Raw genomic sequence first — 14,649 nt, forward strand, 5'->3', positions numbered from 1 at the left:
AACGTAGACCTGACATTGTTTTTCCACAATGCAGATACACGTGTGAAAAAATATATCACACAAAACATGCGCTCAAGTGTGTTATGACGTGATTGCTTGACCTGAAGCCGTTTACATCCAAAGCCACCGAGAAATATAATAAAACTCTATATGCATCAGAGACAACCAACAAATCAGAGGAATAATTTCACACATATGGTTATTTACTTTCTTGCATCATCTTGAGTTAGATGATGAGATTGATACCAAACCCATGTGCACGCGCAAAGTACGAAGCTAGAGCCAAGAAACAATTAGCCTAGTTTAGAATGTAAGCTTTAGGAAACAGCTAGCCTGGCTCCAAGCAGAAAGATCTGCCGAGCAACACTGCAAAACCATTGTGGTTATACGGGGGTGATGTGCCATAACCATATCTCCTGTAGGTTACATGCTGTACAACATCAGGAGAATACGACCTCATCTCACTCAGAAGGCGGCACAGGTTCTGGTCCAGGCTCTGGTCATCTCCACGGCTGGACTACTGTAACTCCCTCCTGGCAGGTCTACCTGCTAATGCCATTCGACCTCTACAGCTCATCCAGAATGCAGCTGCTCGACTGGTCTTTAACCTCCCGAAATTTACCCACACTAGTCCGCGACCTTCACTGGTTTACCGGTGGCCGACCGCATCTGATTCAAACATTGGTACTTGTGTACCGTGCTCTGCGAACAGATCGGGTCCGGTCTACATCCAGGACATGGTCAAACCGTACACCCCAGCTCGTCACTTCGCTCGGCTTCTGCCAATCGGCTTGTAGCTCCGTCACTTCGAGCTAAACACTCAACAAAGTCACGGACTGTTTGCTGTGCTGGCTCCTCATTGGTGGAACGAGCTCCCCATTGACATCAGGACAGCAGAAAGTCTCTACATCTTCCGTCGCAAACTAAAAACACATATTTTTCGACTATACCTTGAATAGGGAGGGTAGAGCCGTAGTAGCACTCTAGTAGCACTTAAATGTCCCTTACCGATAGCACTTTGTAGTTTAAATTTATTGAAGAAATTGTACTTTCTTGATTCTTGTTGTTCTGAGTTTGTACTCATGGTTGAATGCACTTATTGTAAGTCGCTTTGGATAAAAGCGTAAGCTAAATTAAATTAAATGTAATGTCATGAAATGTAATATCTTGATTGGCTGGAGTAAGTGGCATTATCGTAAAGCCACCAGCATAGAGTCTGACACAAATGCTAGGCCAAAAAACCAATGTGATATTGAGCGTCAGAGGAGTACGTTGTTTTAAGTATTGGAGAGAACCAGGCTAGCTTTTCCTCCCTGCTTCTATGCTATGCTAGGTGATGGTAACGTCTTCCTCGATGACAACCATCACTCTCCAGAATTGTCAAATTGTTCCACAAACAAAACATCATTAGAAAGATGATATAATCGCATACCAATACACACAAAGGGCGTTTAAATCAATGAAGTGAATCCCACTGAGTTGTCAGGATCATCCTCTGCACCACTTTGAGCAAATAACAGGTATTGTTGTCTGCTAACCTGCACTGGTGGGCCTCTGTGGTCCTCCACTTGAGCCCACATGCCTGTGCAGAGAGGCCTGTGGAGGGGACAGCATCCCACTGTCACTCAGGGAGGCCGCGGCTGCTGCCAGGGCCTGGCTGCCCAGAGTCCCTCCTGGCTGGTACATGGCATTCGGGTTGGATACAGGCACTGCCACATGCATGGAGAAGTTCTGCTGAGGCAATGCTGTGGGCTACAAGAGGGAGACAAACACACACAGAAGTTTACACACAAACACACTCAAAACCCAAGGTCTAATGATGAATCTGTTGGGTCAGTGGTTGTCATGGCATCATTAACAAAGAGCTTCCCTTGAGGGTTTGCTTTAATAAACAAGGACATACAGCAGTGCACATTTTAAACTTGGCTGTTGCTTTATAACAAAACATTTCAAGAAACATTCTGCCTGACACGAGGGCTGTTGAGTGAGACCATATAACCTTCAACAAAGTTTATTCTCATGAACATCATACACAAACAATACACACACATCTTCAGTGCTACCGCCACACACAGAAAACTAAAACACATGCATTCAAGTGATCACTTTGGCATTGCAGCAGTCAGCACTACATATAGACTTTTTGCCTTTTGAAACACCATTGTGTTTCTGAGAGCAGCAGAGGGAGGGAGGGTGGAGGGTGGGGGGGGTGGAATCGCAACTACAAGAATCGTGACTCACTTGCATTTACCTACAAAGTACTGACTGTGCAAAGCGTAAGTGAGAATGGCAGGTGGCAGTGAGAACATTTCATCATAGCATTATCTTGTGAGCCAGTCAGTTGTTATCATTAGTTTGTTAATGGCAAAGTGATGCTCTTCATGTCAGGAACATAGAGAAACGACTGCTTAGTAAGCACTACGTTCTTGCACAATTCTAATATTGTCACGCATGATAAGATCACAAAAGATTTGTGGTATTTTAGAGGGTGAGCCATTGTGGTACTTGATGAAGGAGAGGGAAGATGCTAAAGATAGTGTAGTGTTAGTGTGCTCTGGGAAACACTTTAATGCTGGAGCTGTTCAGGAGTAAGAGATATTTTATGCTAGAATGCATTGAGAGAGGTAATAGAAAGATTCAAAGGAAAAATTGTACATTTTACATTACCAAGGAACTGTGTTTCTTTATGTTAAAAGATAAAAAAATCAGGTTTGCGATGAAACAAAAAACCAAACAGAATCACCGAACTTGCAGATATTTAGATCAACTATCACGCTATGCAAGGAAGTATTTACTGTACATTCCTGATGTGTTTAAATAGCGACTGCTGTTTGATTTATGATAACATGACCATGATACTTGGATGTAATCTTTCCAGCAGAAGCATGCAACATTTCACCTGTTCACATGAAATGTGATCTTATCAGGGTGTGCCAAAATATCAGTTGCAGAACAAATCAACATAAGAAACAAATGCACACCCAGTGAATGGGGCATTAATCTTAAGATAGAGTAGCTCTGAAAGAAGTTGACAGAGGTTCTGGGGGGGTAACAAAAAGAGGAAAAAGTTAAATGAAAAAAAGAGTGAAAATCCTTTGTGCCACAAAGCCAAGCAAAAACGTTGCATTGACAGTACTTACGATTTTATGATTTCTCATCATATTATCAAACTCCTCATTAATTTTTTTATACTTTTCTTCTGTGTGAGGAGTGAGGACATATGAGGCATCGGGGTCCGGGCTATCACAACCTCTGTGTTCTTTCTTGTTTAGCGCCTGTAGTGAACATCAACATAAAGACAGGAATCAACACAAAACAGCAGGAGACAAAGGAAGTACTTACACCACAGCGCTTGTACATTAAATCACTCTCTTCGTTTAGTTTGCCGAAATGGTCGTCCATGAGGGGGCTGTGCCCAAAACAGTCTTCAGGATCAGGACTAGCACAGTCATTATGGCCTTTGTTTCTCAATTTCTGAAAGGAAATTGCACAATTGAAGAGAAACAATATAGCAGTTGTATTTTGTGTTGCTTGTTACGCAATATATAAAATATAAATCAAACATGTACAACAACCATCATCTGTCCTCCAATGTCTTTATTTTGTTACAGTACAATATAAACAGCTGCTACACCAATGCTAGGCTGAACTGTAGTTCAATACAAGGCTCTGCACCAACTGAAATGTCACTGTATATCTTTTCCCCCTTCAACTGTTCAAGGAAACTAAATATTGTCCTCCTCCTTTTTTCCTCCCCCTTCTTCTCCACCCTCCCTAACTTCATCCCTCTCTGTTCTTCCTTCTCTCGCTGCAAGTGTGTCTTTGCATTTTTCATCATGTTTCAGTTATCATAACCCAACCAGCTGGAAGAAATCCCTGCATATTAAGATCCTAGAGTAGAGCACTTTGAGACAGTCCCAGTCTGTAATTCAGGATAGTTGTCACGTGTCAAATCATCAATGTTAATGGGGAATCAAATGCATAATCAAATCTGGTCAAAGGTGCTTATTTGAGCATAAAATGTAGCAATTATTGTAAAAGCAAAGCACTCATAAGTACATATGGTGGTGTGGTGTAATAAATAGCCTATTCTAACTTCAAGAAAAAGAAAGAAAAGATGTCTTACAACTTAAATGCAACGCATTGCTCTTTTTCTCACTTTCTTACAGGCTGTTCTCTGCTCCTCATTACAGCTCTGAATAGCGGTGTTAACAAGACTTGCTGACAGCATGTGACAGCATGTGATATCAAGGCACATCAAAACATGATTTATGTGTGGCTCTCAAGGTTCCTCTATCAGACTACTGCAGGTCCACAGCAGCACCCTGCCTTGTCTGTGGGCTGCCTCGGAGGCCTCGTGTCTACAGGAAGGTCACTGACTCCTGTGGATGCAGGGGTCAGAGTGTGAGCCAGACGAGAGAAACCTACACGCACTAATGAGACCGCACTCTCTGTTTCTGGTCTTCATCACCCAAGAAAGTGGAAAATGCGTATCTGTACGTGTGTGTGTGTGTGTGTGTTTGTGAAAGAGGGAGAAAGAGAAACTATATGAGTAGGAGTGTGTGTAGCACATGAGCAGTGTGTGTGTGTGAGCGGCAAGTGTTGGGGTGGGTGGGGGGTATTTCTACAGCTGCTACATCCTCTGACAGCAACGTGACAGTACATTTAGGTCTGTGCAGACAATGCGGCTAACCCAGCAATGCTCACCACAACCTCAGTTACATTTCCTAAAACCTTTGCCATGGCTTTGTGAGAGTCCTGCATAATATCATTGCTCATTAAAACCAGATGATTCTAAATCCCTCGCTGCTCACTCCGTGCCCATGCATTCACATGCAGACATTTTCTCAGCGATGTACGTTTTTGGGCACAAGAATGTTAATATACAGAAACATGACGCTATGCACAGAAATACAGAAGTTCAGTCAGACACCCACATCTCTTCAACCATATGAAGTGTTGACAATGCCCAGAGGGGGGGAGAGAGAGAGAGAGAGAGAGAGAGAGAAGTCCTCTAGATAATGAATGGCCAGCATTGTAACACAGATGCATTACTGTTTGGTGCGGTAGAGAGCTGAGGCATTCTTCTCATTCTAAGAAAACGCTTTGCTGGTTCATTTCCTGTTTACTGAATGAACCCTCTTTAGTTAGGGTCCTGAAAGGCCTGTGTTTACTGTGGTTAAACTATGCACTTTCTCCACCAGTGATCCAAAGATCTGATCTCAACCTGCAAATTTAGGTTCCAACCTGCTCATTATGGGAATATCTTGGTCGGACTGGTCGGGCACGGCTGCGTGACATGGGCAGGGCTGCTCTACTTTCACAACAAGCCTGGCCAGCCTTCAGTACGCCGCACCCACCAGCCCTAGCCATTTAGGGAGGGGCTGCAGCACCACAGTGGGTGAGCGGGAACTAGATAGCGGTGGACAAGGACAGGCAGCAATCAGAGCTGTTCCATGAAATATGACATGAATCACTCATACATATTATCTTCACAAAGATGCATTGACATATGTGTGTATGGACAACATTCTGTGTGCAAGAGTTAATCGTCACTGTGACGTTATGATGCATAACACATTTAATAAATTCTTTATTAAATGATTTGGCATGTTTTGGGTGTCCCACAGACGCTGCCCACAGCTCCCAGTAAATGGATCACTGGACCAGCACATGGCCAAACAGGTGTCCCTTTTCCAAACACCTGTCAAGGTTTGGCTCCCCACACTGGCCAATCAGAGGCAGCGGCGCAGAGATATGGCCGTAGAAGGTACCACATGAAGCCCTGAAGGCCACCCGACCCCCGACCCACTTTGCTCTTACATGTTAATGCTGCAGACTGCTCCAGACACGACAGTGTTCTGACCTGAAATAGAGGAAAACTGGACAAAGTTGGCTTGATGTGAATACAGCTGAAGTTGGGAATTTCAGTCGCATTTCTAATGAAAGATATGGGCTGTTTGTTGCGGATGGGGGGCTCGAGAGAGTATGGACAAGGGATCTTGTGTAATCTATTCACAAGGTCCTGAGAGGCTCACAAAGATGAGTGGGAACAAGGCCAGCTGCTATTTTCTCACAGCAGTCCAAACCTGTATTGATAGAAATGTGGCTCTTCAAATAAAAATGAGACTCTGAGTGGCTGACGTCAAACCAACTGGGCACCATTGTCTGCGCATGTATGAATGTGTGTCCATAAGTTTGCTTGTGTGATAATTGAACTTCTCTTAAAAAAAACATTTTCCATTGCAGGAGGCCTTGAGGTTTCCTTATCCTGAAGAAAACATTGATTCGTCATCTCCACCTGAGCCCTGACTATTAACCTAAAGTAGCTGTAACCATGGGGAACATTCAGCACATGCCTCTCCACATTTGCACTATACGTTCAGTACAGAAGACTACAGAGCAGTGAAGCACAACCTTGCATACCACTTTGATTTTATATAAATGTGATTTGTTTGCCCAATGAGTACCTTAAGAACGGCTATGTATATATATATATATATATATATATATATATATATATATATATATATATATACATATATATTTTAAAAAACATTTCTTACACAGCTCAATTCAGGACCTTAGAACCTTTAAGCCTTGTATTCACATTTTCTTATGGCAAAATTGAAGCAAACACTATTCCATGGATTATAAATAAAACTCAAACTATTGCATAAGCCACCTACATCACCTGTTTCTTGAGGAGTACTCACAGTAAAATGGGCCAGAGCAACGTGCAATGCTGCTGTGAGTCTTGGAAAACAATTTCACTCTAATGTTCTCCCTCTCTTGTGTCAAGAGAGCTTTCTGCATTTAACTTATTCATGTACTGTACAACATGTACATGAACAGAAGGCAGGGTGAAAGGAGAAAGATAGTGGTTTGGCATATAAAAGATGAACTTCAAAATGGTGGGGGAGATGGCTGAAAGGAAGGCATGAAGAGGCTGGTTTCTTCCATTGTGCCTGAATCACATCAGCTTTCACTTAAAGTAGCTTTCACTATTGGTAGAGCACCACCTGATCTATGACTGATGAACCCCTGCTCTGATTACAGGCCCCTCAACAGCAAGATAGTGAAAAAGCTGGAAATGACACAGAATGTTCCAAAGGTGGAGTGCCACAAGAATGTTTAAAGCATTGTTCCAGCCTTCCCTAAAGTACATAAAAGCTATATTTTAACTGATTGTTTGGGCTGCGGCCTCCCCTCACCTCATTTCAGCCGGGTCTCCTCGCCCCGCAGTTGCTGTGAATTAGCCCTTGTGCCCCCTGCTACACTAAGCGAGGTAGCGTGCTAATCCTCATGACATCACCATTGTGTCCAGGCTGTTCCATCTAATGTGCTTATCAAAGGGCTTCTTTGAGTGTGAACGCACTAGGAAATCAGCGTGGGGAGGCGGCTGATAGGAAAGCTTTTATCTGCTAAGGAATATTTCTGCTCTTATATAACATCTTAAGAGACTTTCACGACTACCATCATGTTCTCTTTCCCCTGTGGTGCTGCAGTCTTCACTTGAGGGGAATAAAAGCCTCTTTTGGTTGGTCTTTGGTGGGCCCTGTATACATACAGTACCATAGCCCAGCTCTAGGTTACTGTATGATGCCTTCCTCGTCTCTCTTTCTCACCATTTCCCCCCCACATAATGTCAGTTGCAAGTGAGGGGCAATTAGATAAGGAGACCTCCATAATTCCCAGACATATCTTTTTTAATCTCTTGAACATTACACATTACTAACTGATATGAGGATATGATGCTGGATTCATGTCCTTCCTGTGGCTCACTCTATTGTCTAGTTACACAGTGGACAGGAAGAGCAGCAGGAGGGGGCAACTCGACCGTCTGCAGCTGCTTTATTTTGATGTTATTTTCTTGTAGCTGTATATACATAGTGAGATTCAATCCAACCTGACATAATGACAATGGACAGACCATGAACTGTGAGCTCAAAGTCGGACTGTATTGAGATATTAATCCAAAATGAGTCATGCTCACAGAAATATATAAATACATGAACAAACTAATCATATTCCATATTGTATACGGCAAAGGATTACCTGCATTTGACCAACTAAATTGGCAATTAAAAATAGCCCATCCATCTTACTGAATAAGAGGAAATTGCTGTGCAGTGAGCAGTCCCTTCAGAGCGTTCTGCTCTGAGACTGTGGTGAATGACTGATGTGACAAAGCTATTAGCCGCCACAGTCAGAGGGAACAGTCTCAATCAGCGGACTGCATATTTTCAGTATAGACAAGAGGGAATTCAACTACAAATTGAGGATAAAGGCAAACCAATGTCATCATTATCTACAGATTAAAAAGAACGAGAACACACTTTCTGTTCCCACTCCACATAAAGAAAAGGTGGCACACATTAAAAACTGATCAGATGGAATTACACTGCAGCCAAAAATATTAACATACAGATTATTGCAAATCTTTCAAACCGTTTCTACTCGCTGTCTCTCTGTCTCCCACTCTCTCTCTCTTTCTCTGGTCATTGAGTAGATCATTAGCTGTCAGGGCCCTTGAAACCATACCCCCAACCCTGAACTCCCATTCCTGCTCGCCTCTAAAATATTCATAAGGACAATTAGGAGTTCCGATAAGGCAAGTACGGAGGGGCTGGGGGGCATGCGGCAGAGACGGCAGGATGTGCCAGCAGGACGTCTGTTCTGCAACACTCTATACTCAGACCACAGACCTGTCCTCATCAATCTGAGACACAGCAGCCACCCTCTTTGCCCCCAGTCAGGCCAGGCAGTCAGAGGAAGGTGGCACAGTGCCAGCTAACCCCCATTCTCCTCCCCCACCCCAATCCCAGCAGGCTTTGCTCTGTCCTCGCCGCTGGGCAGGAGGGGTTGGCCGCACAGCACGCACAGAGGGAGGAGGGGGGCACAAGGGCAAGCTGATTGTTGCACAGGCTAACTCACAGAAGCCGCTTCGCACGAAAGCAAGGTCTCATTTCAGACGCTCAGACCACAAGGTCAAGAACGCAGAGGGCGGACTCACGGCTTGTGGTTTTAATGATCTTTAACATAGCTAGCATCACTGTTGCTCTGTAACTGGATCAAACCAAATTAGTCAAGCTCAATGTCTGACCTATTTCATGTTCATACCACAGTTTATGACAGGTAAGTGGTTTGAGCTCAGTTTGAGAAACTAATGTTACTGCAGAAGGGGAAGAAATCATGTTACCATTACTTTTCTTAATAGCAGTTACAGTACTCATTACAGCATATTACTTTTGTGCACCCTGCACTCCTGCTTAGTCTATAATATAAATACTGTCAAGTATAGCTAAGCAAACATTAATTTCAGGAATAATGAAAAAGTCGTAATTTCAAGAATTTTAAGACACTTCTAATATGATGCCATTGTTAGATGCTTTTATGCCTAATAAATTAAAGAAGAAAATAAATATGCTATAAAGTATTTCAACACTGACCAGCAATAAAATGAATGCCAACATTATTAGCTGGCAAACAATTAAACTACAAAATACTGAACAGATGCTTTAATCTGTTCTTAATGTTAACATAAAAACTGCAGACAATTGATGCATCCAACATTAACTTCTGTGGAAGCTGAAATAAAGGAGAATGCGCTCATTCTATTGGGACTGAAGTGCCTGTACCTCGAGACATTTCTTGAAATAATAAGTAAACATTTTGACAGGATTAAACTATGCCCAACTTAATGTGGAAATTCAATTGTTGCTCCAAGGTGAGAGAAATAATGTTGAAAACACAATCTTATTTATTTTTAATCTAAAGTAATTAAATATAGAATAGTATACAGTTTGGTCATACAGATAACAGATAATATATTTAGAGAAAGGTCAAAATATGTTAACTTGCTTTCATGCTCAGGTTACAAGTTTGATATTTCCCAAATACCTTCAAATAAGAGACCAGTAACATTTTTAAATAAGAATTGGGGGAAAAAACAGGAAAACGGAAAATGCAATGAAATCAGCTTACTGTACATTGTTTCTCTATGGTGAATAAACTGTACTGTTTATTTCTTCAAGTATTAACTCATTTGCCTCAATAGAAAGTAATATTCAGAAGAAGGCAGCATGGCTTGTGGTCTTTCGTTGTTGCATCTCCTTTTATGCTCTGACGTCAGTGAAGTACGTGCTAAAAGCTACATGATGGGTTTAAAATGCAAGAAAACCATTCAGCAATTCAAAGGATAATTGTTGATTATGGGACAAAATCCAAGATAAAGAGCAGGAATAGTGCTGATTAAGGCAAGTTTAATTCCAATAATCAAGCTACATAAAAAAAAATCAAAGGCCATTACTCTGCCATCAGGTGGCAATTACTGTGCATCTGTTCCAGCAGCGGACACCTTTTACAGAACAGCATGTGATATAATCACATGACCATTACTACAACTGTTTCATTACACTCAGAAAACTACAAAAGAGGACTTGTGACCCTTTTTCACTGAAAGCCCAGAGGAAAAGGAGTCCTTGTCCTACAAAAAGGGGCACTTTGAAACCCAGCGTGTCGCTCGAAACAGAACCATTTATACTGCTCCACTCACTGTGGCAAGAGAAGACTTTCCAGTCTCACCTGAGTCAGATTACTCCAGAATCGAGATCAATGTAGATGCAATGCTGTTCATCAAGAGGGGAGTGATAATAAATTAAATGAACTGGAGAATTTACATCACGTTCCTAACTTTATAAACGAGGAAGTAATACAGTATTACATATACAGAATGTATAAAACCCAGAGGGTGCATTTTGAATTGAAATTTAAACTACATACTATAACTGTAAGTAACAAGATCAGAGGTATTCTTGGGGCTAACAAAGATAACCGTTCTCTTTGTTTTCTTGATATTATTTGAGAGATATGTATTTTTAACTTGTCCTACTGCACTAGTCTGAAAATAGACGCTGGTGTTGTGTGTTTGTTTTGACCAGCAACACAGTTGCTTGAGTTAACTCGGGAGCTGAACACTGGCCCAAAGGTGAAATGTCGGCTCTCAGGTATACAAAACACTGCGCACAGGAAATAAGAAGTCGCTGATGTGTTTTTATGAGCCCCAAATGACGAAGCGGAAATATCATTTTAGAAAAACGCTCATTAATGACTGCCCATGCTGTTACTTTACCATCCCCATCCGGAGACAACAGATTGACTGGCAGGTTTAGTATTTATGTGGCAACATACAGAAGATGCTTGAGAAAAAACCTCTTCCTAAATACACACCAGCATCACAGAGAATGTACATATCCATTTACTAAAATAAAATACCCATACTTAAGGTACAGTAATACCATCATACTTAATATAATCTGCAATACTGTGAGTGACCTACAGTCAAAATAAAAATATAGAAAATAACTTTAATATCACTCCAATAAATCACCGGAGACCAAAAGAGCACATACTTTTTTTCTGTAATATTAAAAATGGTCTGGCAGAAAATTTCACATATATTGAAAAGCCCTGAAAAATCAACATCAACTCAATAAGTCTATGTCAACAGCAAAGACAATTGATTTAGCTTAAAAAGGATTTCTCATCAGTGCTGCTGTGGGCTCTGAGGTGAAATATCAAAAAGAAGAATAAAGTAATATGGTGATGGCATAGTGCTGACAAAGGACTGCAGTAGATAAATAATAGCCAAGAGCTAGATATGAAGTGTAATCAAGACTTAAATCGTTGAACAATACATTTAATTGATGACACTTCGGTCTGTCTGTTTGTATGTTCTTTGCATACCTTCATCTGATCTACTTGATCACACCTGGTGCTGGAAACCAAAGGGAGTGCCTTTTGAGCTTGTTGCCCGGCGTCCGCAGCGGGCAGATCGTGGCAGTTCACTCAACAACCAAACTCTGCTTCACTTCCCTAGAGTCCAAACCAGTGGATCGCGTATTTCACCTGTGTGACCATGAGTGACCCACAACTTGTGTTTTCCCCCTGTGAGTAAAACAGTACTTCCCGGGTGTCAGACTTGATACTAACTTAAAACACTAATAATATTACTGCCAGCAAAATACCTCTGCTGTTTAAAGCCATGCTCTTATTTATAACCTCAGTGGTTTTGTCAAAACAAGCAACTAATATGTCTGATTGGAAATTACATCTGCTCGGTGTATTTCAGCGACGTTTGTGATGGCGAGTAACCATGACTCGTGAGTTTTCAGGGGCGGATTTAAGGATTTAGGGGTCCCAAGCAAACTGTATCTTGCTTTACTTCGTATGCTTTCTCCAACTGGAATGTAGGTATTGTCAGTGGTAGAAGAAGAAGGCAACTCAAAACGTTCCTGATGTAAAACTATTGAGTATCAATAGTAAAACTATCAATACCGCAGAGTAAAAGAAAAGGTCCTGCCTTCAAATTTTTACTTTAAGTATAGTATGGTATAGGCACAATGTACATACATGTACTTAATATCCACTCAAGGGGCAGCTTTCCATTCTGAACATTTGATGCTGGATAATAATGCATTTTATATTAATTATAATATTAATTATATATATTTATATATTTTGTGAGCCAAATCTGAATTTTAAATATAACCAGTAACAATTATACAACCAGTCAGGTACTACAATATATTCTTACAAAGTAGAAGTAAACATTAAGTAGTTTACGGTTGAGTTTCGTATATTTTTGAAGTGCTTCTGGGGCGGAAAGTTATTTCACACTACAATGAGTTAGATGAGCACCATCATTTCATATTTTTCATATCTCAACATCAGAATAAATCTATAGCTGACCTCTGGGCCCCAACTAAAGGAGCCCCGGGCCAAAGTCTGCAAGGGACACTTGCACTGGCCTGGCCCTGGTACTTTTTCCCAGTGAACCGGAGAGTCTTTCATCTGTGTTTCTGACCGTGAGTAGTGGGAACGTGAGTGAGCCGAGGCAGGTGGACTGCGGAGGATCCAAGAAAGCGCTGCGTTGAGTGTGAAGTTGTTTGTATGAGCGTTTTCTCGAGATTGCTGCAAGCAGCGACACCAAGCATTTGTTCTGAACAGGCATGTTTGATCAAAATAAAAAGAATTTAAAAAGATCTAGATTCAGACTTGTTATTTCAATAAAACAGCTGCTTTCCCTTTCCGTGCCACTGTAAATAAGACCGTCAAATGATAGATAATGATGTCGAACATGATATGCAAAGAATGAGCACTTTGACCAGTCAGACGATAAGAATTTAGGTATTTTTTCAACAAGAATAAAGGCTTGTCACAAGTCCAATCTTCTCAAGATATAAAATGTTAAATTAACTTGCTACTCTATTTTAGTTTTATAAATGGTAGTAGCTCACAAGTTTAATGATAACAAAACAAGAAATAAAACACTGAGAACACAACGCATGTTTCTCTGAGGACCTGAGGCACTAACCAGAAACTAGAAGAGAACAAGTTGGTTAGAAAAAGAAAAAAAAGGGGAGGGGGAGAAATAATAATCTGAATATTTTAATGTTTTAATGTAACTTATTATATTTGACTTTTTGTGGGGGAAAAAAAAATAAAATCAGATGCCGTATTTCTCTAACCCTTTGTATACTGTTATTCTCTAGGATAAGTAGATTGAGCAGCAGCATTATTTAGATTATGCATCAACACAAATAAACGTGGCACCAACAGCAGTTTGGTCTTTTCAGAGAAAAATGAGCTGTTGCAAAGGAAGTGATGTAGTTTACGTTTTTGATCAATAGCAACGTCAGTTTCTTCAGAATAAACAGACAAAGACAATAGAAAATAGTATCAGAAGCACAAAACTAAATAAATAAAGTTGTTTTTTTTAACAGTGTCTGCAAACATAGAACATAGAACAAAGATAAAAGATCTTCTGAAATACATGAAACTGCATTAACACTTCCAACGTTTACTGGCATCATATATAATTATGCAAACTACGGCTCAAACCCAACAACAATAGTATGAGTCTAATGCCTGTACTTATTCAGCCATTATTATGGTTATAATGGTTAGCATGGACACCAAATCAGGAAAATGTCAAATGTATACTGGTGACCTCATCCAATCTAATATTATCTAAACAAGCTTTAAACTCAAATACTTTAATTTATAATACTAAATCATTTGAATAATAAATAATTTCAAATATATCAAAAAACATAATATCTCACGATATCTCTTTCAAATAAAACAATGATGGGTTTTAGCCCATTAACTACATAGTACTTTATGTATACTGCTGCTAACCATTTTCTAAAGAATGATGTAAGATTTTAGTTTTATGAAGAAAATGTGTAAATAAAATGACTACACTTACTTTCATCAATTGCATCATTTTGTGTGCTTTGCTATTTTTAGATCAATCTTTAAAACAGATAAATGAGTCACATATATAAGTTGCAGAATGCATTTGATGATGAACTGAGTCCTATTTTGAATAAGCACTGACAGTTTTTTTCAGATATCATGGGTTGTACTATGCTCCAGTCTGTTCGTCTGACAAAAATGGAAAGAAAATCCACAGATGCATTGAGGTCGAATTATTTTTTTTTTTAAATCTTGTCATGTTCTCCTTTTTTTGGTGTCCTTGGCAGATTTGCTCGTATGGATCTGGACATATGATGTGCACTTACATTGTTGTTCGGAGTTGACTGAGTAACTTCTTATCTTTAGTTATTATGTCGATGTACT

At 40.4% G+C, this 14,649-nt stretch overlaps 1 protein-coding gene across 7 annotated transcripts in view; it reads right to left on the reverse strand.

The window, feature by feature from the left end:
* The window catches only part of mef2aa (myocyte enhancer factor 2aa), an 87,656-nt gene that overhangs the window by 13,396 nt on the left and 59,611 nt on the right, over window positions 1–14,649 (reverse strand). For 6 of the 7 annotated variants that reach the window (XM_034534942.1, XM_034534940.1, XM_034534941.1 and 3 more), the window contains 2 exons: window positions 3,141–3,275; window positions 1,539–1,752 (listed from right to left, as the gene is read on the reverse strand). In XM_034534942.1, the coding sequence (XP_034390833.1) occupies window positions 1,539–1,752; window positions 3,141–3,275 (349 nt within the window). Of the gene's footprint in view, window positions 1–1,538; window positions 1,753–3,140; window positions 3,276–3,342; window positions 3,475–14,649 lie in introns of all 7 variants that reach the window. The other variant, XM_034534943.1, reaches the window with a different exon arrangement.

The sequence above is a fragment of the Cyclopterus lumpus genome, chromosome 6 (assembly GCF_009769545.1).
Source record: "Cyclopterus lumpus isolate fCycLum1 chromosome 6, fCycLum1.pri, whole genome shotgun sequence".
In the NCBI taxonomy this organism is placed as follows: domain Eukaryota; kingdom Metazoa; phylum Chordata; class Actinopteri; order Perciformes; family Cyclopteridae; genus Cyclopterus; species Cyclopterus lumpus.